Source organism: Leiobunum rupestre, chromosome 1 (assembly GCF_980474605.1).
Source record: "Leiobunum rupestre chromosome 1, qqLeiRupe1.1.hap1, whole genome shotgun sequence".
In the NCBI taxonomy this organism is placed as follows: domain Eukaryota; kingdom Metazoa; phylum Arthropoda; class Arachnida; order Opiliones; family Sclerosomatidae; genus Leiobunum; species Leiobunum rupestre.
Window position 1 is genome coordinate 14,123,970 of NC_143384.1, and position 15,129 is coordinate 14,139,098.

A 15,129-nucleotide genomic window follows, 5' to 3' on the forward strand; every position below is an offset into this window, starting at 1 on the left:
TTTAGTATTGTGGAAGCTATGAGAGGGTTGGAGGGGAGAATGCAGAATGTTTCGTCTGCAACGTTCGTCGTAAGTGTCCAGAGTTGCCACAATACTAAATTGTAATCATGGTTAACGAACGGATTCCGGACGTTTTGATTCCTCGCTCGCCAGTACCGAGTGGGGGTGGCGGGGGTTAAAAAGCACCATCCTTTTTCTTTTTTATGCCACAGAGCTTGCGTTGCCCTTTAAACCATCTGTATTCAACTGAAATTTCTGACTTAAAACAATAGTATCGTGAATTTAATGACGCGTGCTGGCCGAACACGAGATGAGCTGAAGATGTTTATTAGTTAACGCAAGCCTTGCTTTGGCTTCAGTATAGCTGTTATTATTATTGATGAAAATAAAAAAATGTGAATTTGCTTACATTGATTCGTGCAAATTACTATGTTTACGGGAATTCGAAATAAAAACAGTGGGAGGTAGTAAAGAGAGACATCACCACCTTGTAATGTTTTTCTAGTATGATAAGTGCTCATCATCAAGAATTTTTTTCGTGTTATAGAGTGGAAGCAGCTTGAAACCCTGCGACGTCACCAATGTTAAATGTCTATTGAGGAAAAACGTGAGTTTTCATGACAACCACTACGGAAGCTACAGCTGTGACGTCACTAACTTTTACAAACGCATCAACTGCTAGCACTCTATATTTTTAAGATGCAATTTTCCACTACTCAAAGTATAATAACCAATGGTACTGCAAAGAGTGGAATTCAACGTATAATAACGGAGGGGCGAACATCTGCGCCTCCAACTTGATGACGATTTTTTGGCTTGGGGTGTGAATTGTTGTTGTTAAGCGGTTCTCGCCCCCCCTGCACAAAAAAAAGCAGGAATCGTAATGGCAAAATGCTCACTGAGAGTTAACTTAACCTGTCACATTTGGTGTATGAGGACAAAAAGGGTTCGAAGAGGTAACGTTTGGAACAATATTGGGAATAAATGTCGCAAAAAAAAGTGCTTTGATGTAGGGCCTGTATGGACATAGTCTCTGTTAATTTGCTTGTTTTTTTTCATTGATTGATTTTTATGTGTAAAACTTACTCAGATAACTAAACCGCCTCCCGCCCAGAGATTTTTTCCCCGCAACACCCTCCGCAAAGCAGCCCAATTTGGGCGGAAAACCGCCCATCTGGCAACTCTGGACACTTACGACGAACGTTGCAGACGAAACATTCTGCATTCTCCCCTCCACCCCTCTCAAAGCTTCCACAATACTAAATTGTAATCATTGTTAAACAACGGATTCCGGACGTTTTGATTCCTCAAATTTCGGGGCCAACTGCCCCCTATTGCCTCACCCCCCAAAAACCATGTTCGCCACCCCGCATCGCTGCGGACTCATCATCCTTAAAGTAGGCCAAATTGCAAGTTGGGGCGAATTTTGCCGTTGAGCTATAGGGACGGTTTGCAGCCGTATATTTTATTATACCTCTCGTGAAAAACGTTCGTTTACTATCCACCCCCGCGTCCCCCGGCTTGAAATTTGGTGATTCAATTCGGAAACTACTTACGACGTTAGTTCTTAACGCCAGCTATTGTTCGGTTTTTAAACAAATATACGGAATTTTACCTGCCAAAATAGTCAAGTCGTCTACTAAGTTTATATATGTTTTATAAATGATTTGTAATTTCTGACAATAGAGTAATGACCGGCACTCCGTAGTTTTGACCATGGTCGCCATTTTGGTCGCGATTTTTTATCTATAGGAAAAACCATGGGTGACGTGCCGTGACGTCACACTGCCATTACTCTATACATTACTTTCCTGTATATCATTCCAATGACTTAAATTAGTAAATATCACTAGATTATCATGGCTGCCATGTATTTTAAATAGTTTAATTAACTTCAATATTCCAATGGCCAAGGTCTTAGGCCAAGGAATAAAAATCAACCTATCTGAAAAACTAATTCCTTCATCACCACAAGGTGCTCTTTTTTAATATTCCCTACTTTTACAAAATAGAATTAATGGGTGCGGCTCTGATGTCTGCATGGCTCCAGATTATTATAGTTGCTAGCAGACTTGGAAACAGCGGTAGTCCTGGGGCCAATGGCCCTTAAAAAAAATCAGGGGCCCCTTAAAATAAATCAATTGAACGGGGGTAGCGGGCCACCAGGGCCCTCATATTAAATTAAAAAATATTTTTAAGCTGTTTCTGAAACGCTGTCTTCCTACCCTAGATGAGAGCGAAATCTAGCGTTACTGATAGTCTGATTGTTAAAAATTTTACTACTTAAGCCCAGTTCACACTATACAATTAATTGGGCCACTTAATTGTATCCAACTAATTGTAAGCAAGAACATTGTACAGTGTGAACAGAAAAAGTGGTGACATATAGTGTAAACAGAAAAAGTGGGGACAATTCTTAGAATTAAGCCAAGTTCACACTATAGAATTAATTGGGCCACTTAATTGAAACCAACTAATTGTAAGCAAGAACATTGTACAGTGTGAACAGAAAAAGTGGTGACATATAGTGTAAACATAAGTATATGTATTTGTACCCCGCTGCTCCGCCTTAAGCACTACAGCGGCCACCTAAAACAACCAGCCCCGGACAAAAGTGCGCTTTGCGAAACAACGTTCGGCCAGTGAGACAGCCCCCCACAGGCTCCAGTGACCCCATCACACCACTACATAGGGACAGTGGGAAATATAGTGTAAACAGAAAAAGTGGGGAGAATTCTTACAATTATTCGGCTCACACTATACAATTTTCTTGCTTACAATAAGTTGGATACAATTAAGTGGCCAATTAATTGTATAGTGTGAACTGGACTTTAGTTACGTTTAATATGATTTGAAGATCTGGCAACGCTGTTCCTTGGAAATATTCGCATAGTCGCGTTATTTATGCTTGACTTCCATTTCAAGACGATTTCGAGCTGCTCACGTTTTTCTTTGAAAGTAAGTCTACGTGAGAGATGATTTTATTTCTGATTAACAATTACTTGCAAAATAGAAGAGTTGCTTCTTCTTGTATATTAATGTAATTCCAGATATCTGCGTAACGAAAATTTAGGCCTAAGTTAAGCTTGGATGTTGTATTGTACTATTATCATGAATACCAGTGCTAGTCTGCCTAATGAAATCTATAGCCAAACGATTATTAAATAAAAACTTAAACATTTTAGTTCTAAGCTAATTATTAATTCGATCAAAAATTAATATTAAATTCAACAATGTTATTACAATTTAGGGAATAAATTAATTATAAATGCTGGAGGTAAAGTTAAACTAACGAAGAGGTTAAAAGTAGGAAGGGGTTAGTCTAGAAATTAAGCTTAGAATATAATTATTGGCAAATTGATATTATTGAAGTGAAGTACTCATGAATGCCATGCAATGTGGCTTAGACAAAATTCTTATTAACTTGACCCCCTGACTCCTATTGTCGAAAAACACATGGTGGTAATAAATAAAGTCAGTACCATAGCGGAGGGGGCGGTTCGATCTGGGCTGCATTTTTAACGTGAGGCAATTTCATTTTCAACGTATTTTGCGTTGGTACAGGACCGTTCTTAGAGCGCTCGTGGCCCCGGGCGAAATGCATGGGCGAAACTGACAAGTGAGTGTAGAGGCCCTCCGGTATATACATCCCTATGGTAAAATTTGAGAGGCCCTGGGCGACCGTCCTGCTCGCTCCCCCCCCCCCCCCCCCTTAAGAACGGCCCTGTATGTTGGTATTATAACTGCCGGCCAAATTAAATGTTAGCCCAGGGCGCCAAAACCTCTATTTACGTCACAGAACGAAATCGTATACTTGGCGCTACGAATCTATAGTGTTATATGTAAACACGCAAATTTATCGTCTAAAGGATTCTTGGGCATCTTTCGTTGTAGACACACAACTTACTAAATACTGTCCACGCAGCTCAAAAGCTTCTTTATAAGCACTACTTCACTTCACTTCAGTTTGGTTGGGTGAAATAATAAAGAAAAACCAAAAATTCAGTTTTAGGAAAGAACATAGCGGAACGGGCTCGTCTCACACCAAGAGCCCGAGCTCGATTTGCAGCTAAGCTCAGCCTTTTTATATGATACGAGCAAAGAGTATAAAAACTACTACTCTTTGATACGAGCCCGAGAAGAGACCAAAACGTTGTGGTCATTTCATTTGAGCCCGAGATGAGACCTTTATATTATAGCGTATTTTTGTGTGCTCGAACTGAAACTATTTTAATATAGCGTATATTTGTGAGCTCGAGATGAGACCATTAAAATATAGTAAATTGCTGAGACCATATTTTTGTAACGAGGCCGATATGAGACCTTTTTATTTTTAAGAGACGGTTGTGTCCGTTTTTGCACGATTATATTTCCCCTTGGCCACTGGGGAGCGCTGCGGAGCAGAGCAAGAGTACGTACTTAATAATAATCGGTCCCCAAAATCGTCATTTGTTAAAACCACCAAATATTTAAAATTTGTGGAAGAACATCATATTGATATAAAATGTTTGATAATCAATAAAATATTTTTTGCAAATAAAAATTTTCTTTAGAATCAATTTTTTCTTTGAATAATCCGAAACGACTCCACTCGATACGTTTGGAATTCTAATGTTGCGGGAACTTGCCGCGTTTGAATCTTAAACGTTTCAAGAACTCGACGCGTTTGAAACTTAAACGATTCGACAACTCGACGCGTTTGAAACTTAAACGCTTCCAGATTTCGACGCGTTTGAAACTTAAACGATTGGAGAACTTGCCGCGTTTGAATCTTAAACGTTTCAAGAACTCGACGCGTTTGAAACTTAAACGATTCGACAACTCGACGCGTTTGAAACTTAAACGCTTCCAGATTTCGACGCGTTTGAAACTTAAATGATTGGAGAACTCGACGCGTTTGAAAATTAAACGTTTCGTCAAATAGACGAGTTTACATTTTAAGCACTACAAGACCTCAACACGCATAAAACAATCATTTCTAGAAGTTAACATGCTTTAAACGAAAACGTTTTGTAATTCGACGCGCAAAAAGACTTAACGTTTCTTCTACTCAACGCGTGTTGGTATAGTATATGTCTGTGAGAGCGTTGCATTTTCCCGTTTAGAAAAACGTCTAGAGTTTAAACATTGTTTTTTCTGTGTACTCCTTATTTATTCAAATAATCATATCTTACTGGGAAATATAGGTTAACCCAGCTATTCTTAAATTTGTTAAACCGAAGTTTAAAATAAATGATTTAATTGAAAGTTGATTACTTTATTCAGCCTTAAAACGTCCACCCATTAATTACGCTAAATCGTCGGCTGACTTTTTGTTGGAAAAATCGCCACAACATTTACCGTAAGCCATCGGGCCAACCATCGATTAGGTATACCTTACAATTGCGCTAAACTGACGGACCAACCAATTTGTGGGTAGGCCCAACTAAAGCGCCTAGACGTCAGGCCGACTCATTTCAGGAAGGTTGGCCCAAACTTTACTATATGCCGTCGGGCCGACGTCTTTCTGGGCAGTCGGGGGACTGTGACATTCGCGACTCTCCAGTGGATAGCAAAAAGGAAAAGTCGGCGATGCACTCTTCGCCAACAGTCGGTCCGACCAATTTTTGCAGTGTGGGAAGTCGTCGAAGTGGGATATTCCACCAGCGTTATTAAAACCCATATCAAGCCTAGAAGAGTTAGGCCTAGGCTCAAAAGAATCTGCCAAGAGTCCAAGACTGAAGACTCCAACCTTGTAGATGCGCCAGAAAAGCTCAACCTGAATTTCAACTATTTTTTCCAATAAACCTGCTTCTTTTATTTGACAATGCAAATTTATTTTAGAACGTGAGTCTCCGAGAACTTCATTAATTTGCAAATTAATTACATTAACAGAACTGACACTATATTGTAGTTCATTTTAGCCCCTAAGCCTTGGTTGTTCAAACCGGTTTGTTTACTAAAATAATGGCCGTCGTATTATCACACGTAGAGCTAATTATACGACGGCATAATTGGCATTTTAGATTCGATGACGTCAAATATTACGTAGGGTACGAATGACGCAATATCTGTGAAACAAACCGTTAGTGAAGAAATAGAGCTAGTGGCATACTTATGAGTAATTATGTTACATATGGTCTTTGGATTTAGAGGTCTGTGTAACGGCGGCTGGAATAGCGTATGTACTACATACGCTATTCCAATGTAGCAGACGACCTGCACTGGTCATGGACCAGTTTATTTATTTTAGGCCATGGGGGTCACTGGTCAAATGTCCACTTTAAAAAAAATCCTTATTTCCCAGCCTGGTATGGAAAACAGCTTTTCATCAACAGGGCTACCAGAACATTTTTACGAGCTTCAATTTCATACGCCGCAAAAGGTCTTATATTTTTTAAGTACAAATTAATCGAATTTTTGAAGAAAAACTGTACATATATTGAGGGTAATATATTTCGGAGTGCTTTAAATCGTATTCCTTTGAAAGAAATCGGTATCCTACCGATTTTAGTGATTATCATCGAAAACCTCCGAAAAGTAGCCCAGATTTATGTCGTATACTTTAGCTCACCTTTAAGAACGAAACCACACGTGATAAAATATTTTGGAAATATTCGTGGCGACAATAATCACTCCCTCAGCAAACAGCAAGACCGTGTTTGGAAGTGGGAGTCCGAAATCTGTGAAATAAACTTGCCCAACTGGCACCAGCGAAAGTTAGCCCGGTTGAAGAAGTCGAATTTAGCCCACCTCATGTAATACCTGCAAACGCACGTTTCCTAGAACGAAAATCAGCTCTATCGAAAACTACCTCGATCGGACCAGCGATTTTCTATTCATGTAACTAGTTACAAAAGCGCATTCCTTAAAGAACAAGATGTCCCATATATGTTTTTTTCCCCACATTTGGTTCTTATTTCATTCTACCTAATTTCGGGGTGGTCAGTGACAACTTGGACAAAGATATTTCTTTATTGGTATTTGTAAATATTATTTTTCTATATATTTTAGTTTAATAAATTTCTATACTTATTTTCGTTAATAGTCGCTTCAATGAATCATTTCAAATAACGCTGGAAGTTTTACGGAAAGGGGGAAGCAGCGTTGCCAGGTCCCAAAACTGAAATTATAGTATCGAAGCCGAAAAATTATCGAATTTTCTAGAAAATTATAGTACACAAGTACGGCCATCTTTGATTACTCGCTAGAGCGTGTTAGCACTTTATCATAGTTGGCCGTTACTAACATATTTCATTTTCGTTAGGTTACAACACGTTTGATCAAGTCAGCCGTATTTTAGAGTACAAAATAAACACTCCAAGGAGTACAATATTTCAATTCTTAGCCTACTAGGAGTAACAAAAGAAACTGGAAACGCCGTTCTTATGTTAACAGATAGGAACTTTGTAAATTATCGCCTAAATATCGGAAATATAGCAAAATTATAGTACAATTATCGTAAAAAGCGTACTATATAGTACGCGATTGAAATTATAGTACGGAAAATTTCGAAAGGTAAAATTATCGAAATGTACTATAATTATAGTACGGTTGGCAACGCTGGGGGGAAGACAATTTCCGAATATTCCCCTTCCGACGGCAGCAGGCGCTAAAGTGTCTAACCAATGAAAAATGTAAATAAGAAAATGCACGACTTTTGACGGGTTGCGTTCTCTTTGTGAGGGGTGCTGACTGCGGTGTTTGTTCATGGACACTGTATCTCTAACCGCACAGGAAAAGCAGCCTCATTGTCCGTTTGCGTCCTACTTCGTATTAGCTGAAATAGTCGGCCGTACTCGATTCCCAGGGTAGTCAAGGTCATTCGAAAGAATGTAAACCCCCAATTCAAATGGAACGTTTTGTCGACCACGTGACGAATTATATGGCCTTGACAGCCCGAAACTTTCAAAATTCTTGAAACTCCCCCCTTTAGAGAGAGACGGTGGCGGCGGCAGGTGATTTTGGATGGTGGAATCTACAGCTTTTCCCGACCGGTTAGAGATACAGTGTCCATGGTTTGTTGCTAATAGCTTTTTATATAGTGCTTGTTGAAATTATTAATTTAATATATTGAATATCCGTGGCCCACCTAGATTCCTGCAAAGCGAATTATGCGTTGCCAGGCCCTGAAAATTAAATTATAGTTCCATGGACAAACATCCATTTTAGAAAACATTACCTGACAATTGAAGGTAAATCGGAATTTCGTGGAAATATTGACATTATAGCAACTGTCGGCTCTATCATTGCCCCTTGTATTATGATAAGGCCGTTGCTATTGTGTGCTTGCTCGTAGCGTCGTAAGCATACGTCATAACTAAGAACCGCCTTGGAACGGCCGCCATAACATTAATTTAATTTCACAGATCAAGAGGCAAAACGACACATGTGGTCAGAAATTTATATGCCGGTGCTCCAAGCGAATCAAAAAGCCTACTACACCGGTGGTCTCATCAGAATGCCCTACGCCAGCGTCCACAAGCTCGGACAGGTGACAAAGCCAGCATGGGTAGTAGAACCCCACTACTAATGGTCTCACCCTCGACGCAAGCCACTCATCCCGACAAAAGGCGCAGCAATGGGACGACCAGCCCCCACTTCGCGCACAGCTGTGGGATAGAGAGTGGATGCTATAGCAACTCCAGCCGACGTTAGTTTCCAATTGATGCATCCCAAGATGCTCTAGCCTTTGAGCCGCATAAAAATCGCAGCTACAGAGAACGTGAGAGGCACTCTCCTCCTCGGCCTTGCAGGCCCTACATAGTGGGTCATCGCTGATACCAATAAGATTTAAATGTCTGTTGAGCTGGCAGTGACCTGTAAGCAGGCCAGTAACCCACCTTATACTAGATTTTGAGAGCGAAAGCAGTTCTTTCGCCCTTTGCCTAGAGGGGCCAGGAATAAACTCCTTAGCCTGACTTTGGCCATCCATCTCGAGCCAGAGCTCAAGTTGATGGTTAGTCATGTACTTGGAAACCAGGCTGCGTATCAAGCCACGGGGGATAGGGACAGCAGGTTCTGGCCCACAGAACCCAGCCGTCGCACCCTCCCTGGCTAAGATGTCAGCCTTTTCATTCCCATGATACCCCTTATGTCCTGGGACCCAATAAAGTTGAACCTTATTAAGCGTACCGAGATTGGAAAGGAGATCCAAGCAGCTAAGAACCAGTCTGGAAGAAACACTAGACTGGTTTAGAGCTTTTAAAGCAGCCTGGCTATCCGAACAAATTTGGATAACTTTCCCGCGATAGTTCTTCTTAAGACAGAAGTCAACACAGAAGCAGATAGCAGAAATCTCTGCCTTAAAGACACTTGCATAAATCCCAAGGCTCTCGTAGAAGCCGTATTTGGTCGTTAGGCAGTTCATCCCTGCGCCCGCACCTAAATGGGTTTTAGACCCATCGGTGAAATAGACAACTTCCCCTCTGGTACCAAGGGTAACATTTAACCATTCTGTGCGGCTAGGGAAGTTCACGCCGAAAGGCTTACTAAAACGAAGTTTAGCAGCCATGTTGTCAGAACCCATTGAAAGAACAGGTAACCGACTGGAAATATCCCTAAAAAGCGTAGTGTGGCTCTTTTCCCAACTATTGGCCATCCACCACCCGTTTTGGTTTAGCCTATTGGCACCAAAAGTAGCAGCTTCCTCTATAAACAAATGTAGAGGAAGAATATTCATTAGAATTTCTAGAGAAGCAGTTGAGGCTGTTCTCATAGCTCCTGTTTTGCCAACGCAAGCCAGCCTTTGAAGAGTGCGCAGTTCTGACTGCACCGTTTTAAGAGTAACCCTTGGCCACCAGACTACAGCTGCATAGGACAGTATAGTATTGAACGATAGGTGGTAGACGAAAATTTTCAATCAACAAGTTGTAGAGCGTACTCGAACACCATTAATGAAATTGGTTTGGTCAAAAACGGACAATTTTTCATTGAAGTAATACGTCATGAAAAAAACCAAGTTGGTACTACCCAAAAAGGTTTACGACTCATGAAAAAGAAAGAGAAACCTATCTAATTTGAAATGATCGTATGTTGGTAAAGATAAAAATAGGGACTGCTTTTTAAGCCAAATCATTTTAAATCTTTTTTTAGAGAAAATACAATTTACATAGTAGATCAATTCCAGAATTCACGCGTCTTATTTGACGAGTGTCTCAATCCCGATCCTGTACGCATCTCTGATTCGCTGTTTTTCTCGTCTGCTTTCGTGGCGTCGTCTGCTTTTTGTGGTTATATAAACGACTTTTTAAAAACACGTTTTTATCTTGAATGTATAAGAACTTGACGTGTTAATATCTTAAACACCATTAAAATTTTCTTATGAATATTCAACTTGATTTTCTGTTTATTATATTATAATAGGCGATTTTCTTATTAGTATCAAAGGCTCAACCAAATCTGATGGTTACTAACTTTACCAAATGTGATAATTTTTGACTTTACTAAGTTCATTTCAATAAAATTTACAACTCAAAAAAATATTTGCTAAATTCGGGATTGAAATTGATGAAGACACTAATAGGCTAGTGTAGATGTAATATTTAAAACTATGATAATTTGGTTAAAATATCAGTAAATTTTAATTTTGTAGTCTTTAACTGTCACAGTTTGTCAGTTTACTAATCTATTTTACAAATATTTTTAATTTTTTTACTTTTTTTTCAATGGTGTGCCCCCCCCCCCCGAAACAAAATCCTGGCTACGCTACTGATATTATATGAATTTAGTCTTCCCTACACAGTTTACTGACTTTATTTCCTAGAAATTTTCACCCTTGAAATAGAAATTTAGCTAAAATTTAAATTTGAATTTGAAGAAGTCCGTTAATAGCGGAAAATGCTATATTTTTAAGACATGATTCTGTACATATTAGTTTTATTAGTCCTTCCTAAACTGTTAGAAATTATTGAGGTTATATCAACGAAAACCAAATTTTACTCTGATTAAAATAAATCAAGAAAACGCGACGGAGACAAAAATACACAAAAAGCAGACGATGCCACGAAAGCCACGAGAAAAACAGCGAATCAGAGATGCGTACAAGATCGGGATTGAGACACTCGTCTTATTTGGGGCAAGAATGTTGCAAGAAGTCCACGAAACCGTCTAATTTATGCCAACTGAATTTCCCACGTGTTTTTTATTTTGCACTACTCTGTCGCTTAAAGTGTGGTTCCATTTTATTATTTAAAGAGACAGCTTCGTTTTAAAATCATTCTCTGAACGTACTCCAGTAAAATAAAAAGATGCCTCGTTATACCTGTAAACAGCGGTCCAGGATGGTCGAATTATACTACGGAGATGGTCAACGAAATGTACTTGAATTGAGTCGATTATTTCAAATGTTGTATCCTGACAGTGTGTCAGAATTTATAGCCCAGTGTACCTACACCTCCGACTTCGGTCAGGTTTGGGCTGGAAACTGAGCTTCGGGTCACCCTAACGGAGATGGTCGGTGCAAACTGGCCACCTCGGCGGATTGGGTAGCCTGCTGTGGGGTGGTCCTGTTTCCTGGCCTTTTGGAGCACACCGGGATCTACGGTGCCAGCTGTGCCGGGTTATGTGGACTGCTGTGTTCCCCTAGTTCCCCTTTAGGAGCTCTCTCCAAAGGGTATGACCTACGTAGGTAGGTTGTCAGCTGGAGTTGTTGCTATAGCATCCACTCTTAATCCCACCACTGTGTGCGAAGTGAGAATTGGTCAACCCATTGCCGCACCTTTAGCTGGGTTGAGTGGTTTGCATCAAAGGTGCGACCATCATTAGTAGGGTACTACTACCCATGCTGGATTTGTCACCTGTCCGGGCTTTGGAACGCTGGCGTAGGGCACTATGATGATAGGCCTCCGGAGGTATGGCCCCTGTTACTAGGTACACCGGGCTAAAAATTCTGGCACACTTCTATTCTTGTAGTATCGCCCAACCACTTTTTCTTCTTATTATTATATACCCTGGTTTATAATGTTAATACCAGAAAAATGCTTCATCCGTCAGAATTGCAAAATAAATTAGTAGCAAAAAAACGTTCATCGACGATGTTGGACATTTTGGTTGGGAAAACGATTTGTATTTCTAATTAGCTAAAGATTTTTCAAATTATGTTACGCTTTCATTAAAAAATTTATAAACAAATCCAATTCTTGGTAAACCAAAAAGGCGCACAACTCAATTTCGGCGCCCCTCTCGAACCGGCGCCCCGGGCAAGTGCCCGGGTTGCCCGGCCCTTGAGCCGCCCCTGGGTGCGTTGGCCTATTTACGTAATTGGCTTCCAATATCGTGATAATGACAACACGGTAATACTCTCTTTAACAATATACATATATTCGGCGTAAACGTTTATGGGCCCCAATACTGGGGTCGGCCCCAATGCACCGCATTGGCTGCATTTTCGTATTTACCCCACTGTCTCAGGGAGGTCATAGAAATCTCATAGGTAACTAGAATGCTGCCGCCTATGGCCGAGCTTGTCGCCAGTTCGTTTTGAACCTTCAGCCAATGAGAGTCCGTAGAGTGGTTCCGCCAAGGAGGATAATAATCCTCCTTGGTTCCGCTACTATCGCGGGAGCTAGGTGACGTCATTCTCTCTGGTGACATTAAATTCTTGGCCGAACCACTCTTTGAGCTCTGATTAGCTGAGATCTGGCTATCGTTTGCCACGGCGTTTGGTCCATTTGCCAGTTACACGGCAGCATTCTAGTTACCTATGAGATTTCTATGAGGGAGGCTTACTTATGAGATAATATTATATATGCAAATACCTAAATGAATACCAAAATAATACTACCTGTGTGAAAAATTAATGTTATGCTGTGAAAAAATAACAAATTATCTCATGAATAGCTTTAATAAGTTTGTCGACTGAAGGAGAACATTTAATTCAGTACGGTTTCGGTTTTTTTTTGACAATTTGGTTTTTTTTCATCTTTCACACAAAAAATGGGACATAGAAATTGTAGTAGCATTAAAAAAATATTTTTCAGCGTTCAGTGTACACACACAGGCACGACTCTTCCAATTTTTTTTTTTTGGTTTTCCTCTAACCGTTGGTTTTAGTTTTCTGTTTGCCGTAGTTCTTTCCGCGCACCAACATGTGAAAACTGCACTATTTAATTTTTGTTTTCATTGTACAGTTTTTTTTAGAACGAAATATACCGCAGGATGACGTCATGGTCTTTTTGTTTGAAAATTATTCTTTGCTGATTATTTTTTTTCACAAGTTTTTATTTTTAATTTTTTTCTATATGCACATAATTAACAGTAGGCAGAATATTTCTTCGATTTCTTTTTTTTTTTGCTCATCTCTCAAAATACAATTCGGTTTTTTTTGCAATGGCTTTGTCGGTATATTTTGGCGCATAATTTCAAAACTTCTTTGTAAGGCGGAAATTTAAAAAACAAATTCACGTTTTTTTTATTTCAAAACCAAAAAAACACCAAAGAATTACTTAGCTATAATTATGTCGGTTAAAAATACACCCTCAAAGCGTTAAATTCGGTAGGATTTAGTTAATTCGACTTAAATCGAAGCGTAGGCCTATAATTCTTTTTACCTATAATTTCTAAATAATCTCCCTTATAATTTTGCTCATACCAAACCTTTTTTCCTTCTTTAAATTACTAATTTACGAATTCGGATTGTTTTGACGTATGCCTATGAAATCTCTCATATTTTTTAACTAATATTTCTGGTGGAAACTTGTATTAAGCCTTGGCATAAAACTTATTACTGTATAAATTTGCGGCTTCTTTTTCCTTTGGGCTAGCTTCTACTAACAAATTGCACATTATCTTTTCAATAATACCTGAATAAGAGGTTTGTTTCTTTTACTAAATTTGATAGAAATCTTATTTTCACTTATATTACAACCATTTTGCAAGATTTTGATAGAAAAATTTCCACACTCTCATTACCATACTATTTAAATATTAACTTTTATATCTTCGCGAACTTTTCTAATAAATTTAATCTGTATTATAATATTTAATTAAAATGTACGTATAAATTAAAATCTTCAAAGGGTGGGGTTAAGAAAATAAATGATATTTTAGTGATTTAGGAATTTTGGAATGTGCATAGCGAAAATGGTTTAAAAATATTTTGAAATGGAAATTTACTTAAATTTAATTAAAAATAAAAATAGCTATATGAATTAAGGAATAGCCATAACTTCAAGGTAATGTTGCTGTATTTTGTGGAGGAAAACGTGGTACATTTTCCACGAACTTTTAAAGTTAACTAAACTAACAAAATCCCAACTGAACGTTTCCGAGATTAAATTTTCTATAATATAAGTGCCGAATTGGAAAACCCTAATTAATTTTTACTAAACGTTTTTTTTTGGTAAATCCAAACTGTACCCTGTAACAATTATGGCACGTAAGCCTTGGTCATAATACAAACCAAGGCTTACCATATTTGAATAATTTTTGTTAAATACATAGTTTTTTTTGGAAGGGAGGGAAAAAAACCTTCTTATAATATATATTTAAATCAATATTATTTTTGCGTTAGAGAAAAAAATGATACGAAACGGAACTATAAATATCCAGCACTACAACGGTCCTCGTCAGTTTTTCGTAAAATGCTATCACAGTCTAAGTTATATATTCTTATATATAATCTTTGTTTTTTCTCATTTTTGTAAATTGGTAGAAATGAAAATATTTAAATTATTCACAATATTTATATTATTATGTATATAAAAAAATGAATATTAATCCCTACATGTAGAAAGGAAAAACTTTATATGGCCCTGTAACTCGCTCGTTTTTAGTCAACGCCTACGTGAATCAAACTCACTCGAGTCACTTTTTCTATCGTTCACATCGTTCAGTGTTTTTTTGAGTATTTTTGTTTTACTGTAGTAATAATTCGGTTTAATCATTTATTTTTTTTTCTTCCAATTTTTCGTTTTTTTTTTAGTTTAGTTTAGTTTGGTTTGTTATTTGGTGAGATGTCACCCTCAGCAGGTCGAAGTTTCCACCCCGCTTAAAGTGCACGACACATTTTCAAGGGCCAATGCCAAATGCATTCTTTGACATTGGGGATTCGACTCCAAGTCGTCCAAAATCTGTAATGATGGTTGGGTAATTAGGAACAAACGAAATAATTGATCAGGATTTTAGAAAAAATTTCAGAAATTTAATAAA

At 38.5% G+C, this 15,129-nt stretch overlaps 1 protein-coding gene across 1 annotated transcript in view; it reads right to left on the reverse strand.

Moving 5' to 3' along the window:
• Positions 1 to 12,825: 12,825 nt before the first annotated feature.
• LOC149961155 (plexin-B-like) overlaps positions 12,826 to 15,129 on the reverse strand; it is a 30,616-nt gene continuing 28,312 nt past the window's right edge. Inside the window, exon 31 of the mRNA XM_090175124.1 lies at positions 12,826 to 15,050. Coding sequence (XP_090031250.1) covers positions 14,943 to 15,050 — 108 coding nt within the window. The 3' untranslated portion in view covers positions 12,826 to 14,942. The remainder of the gene's footprint in view (positions 15,051 to 15,129) is intronic.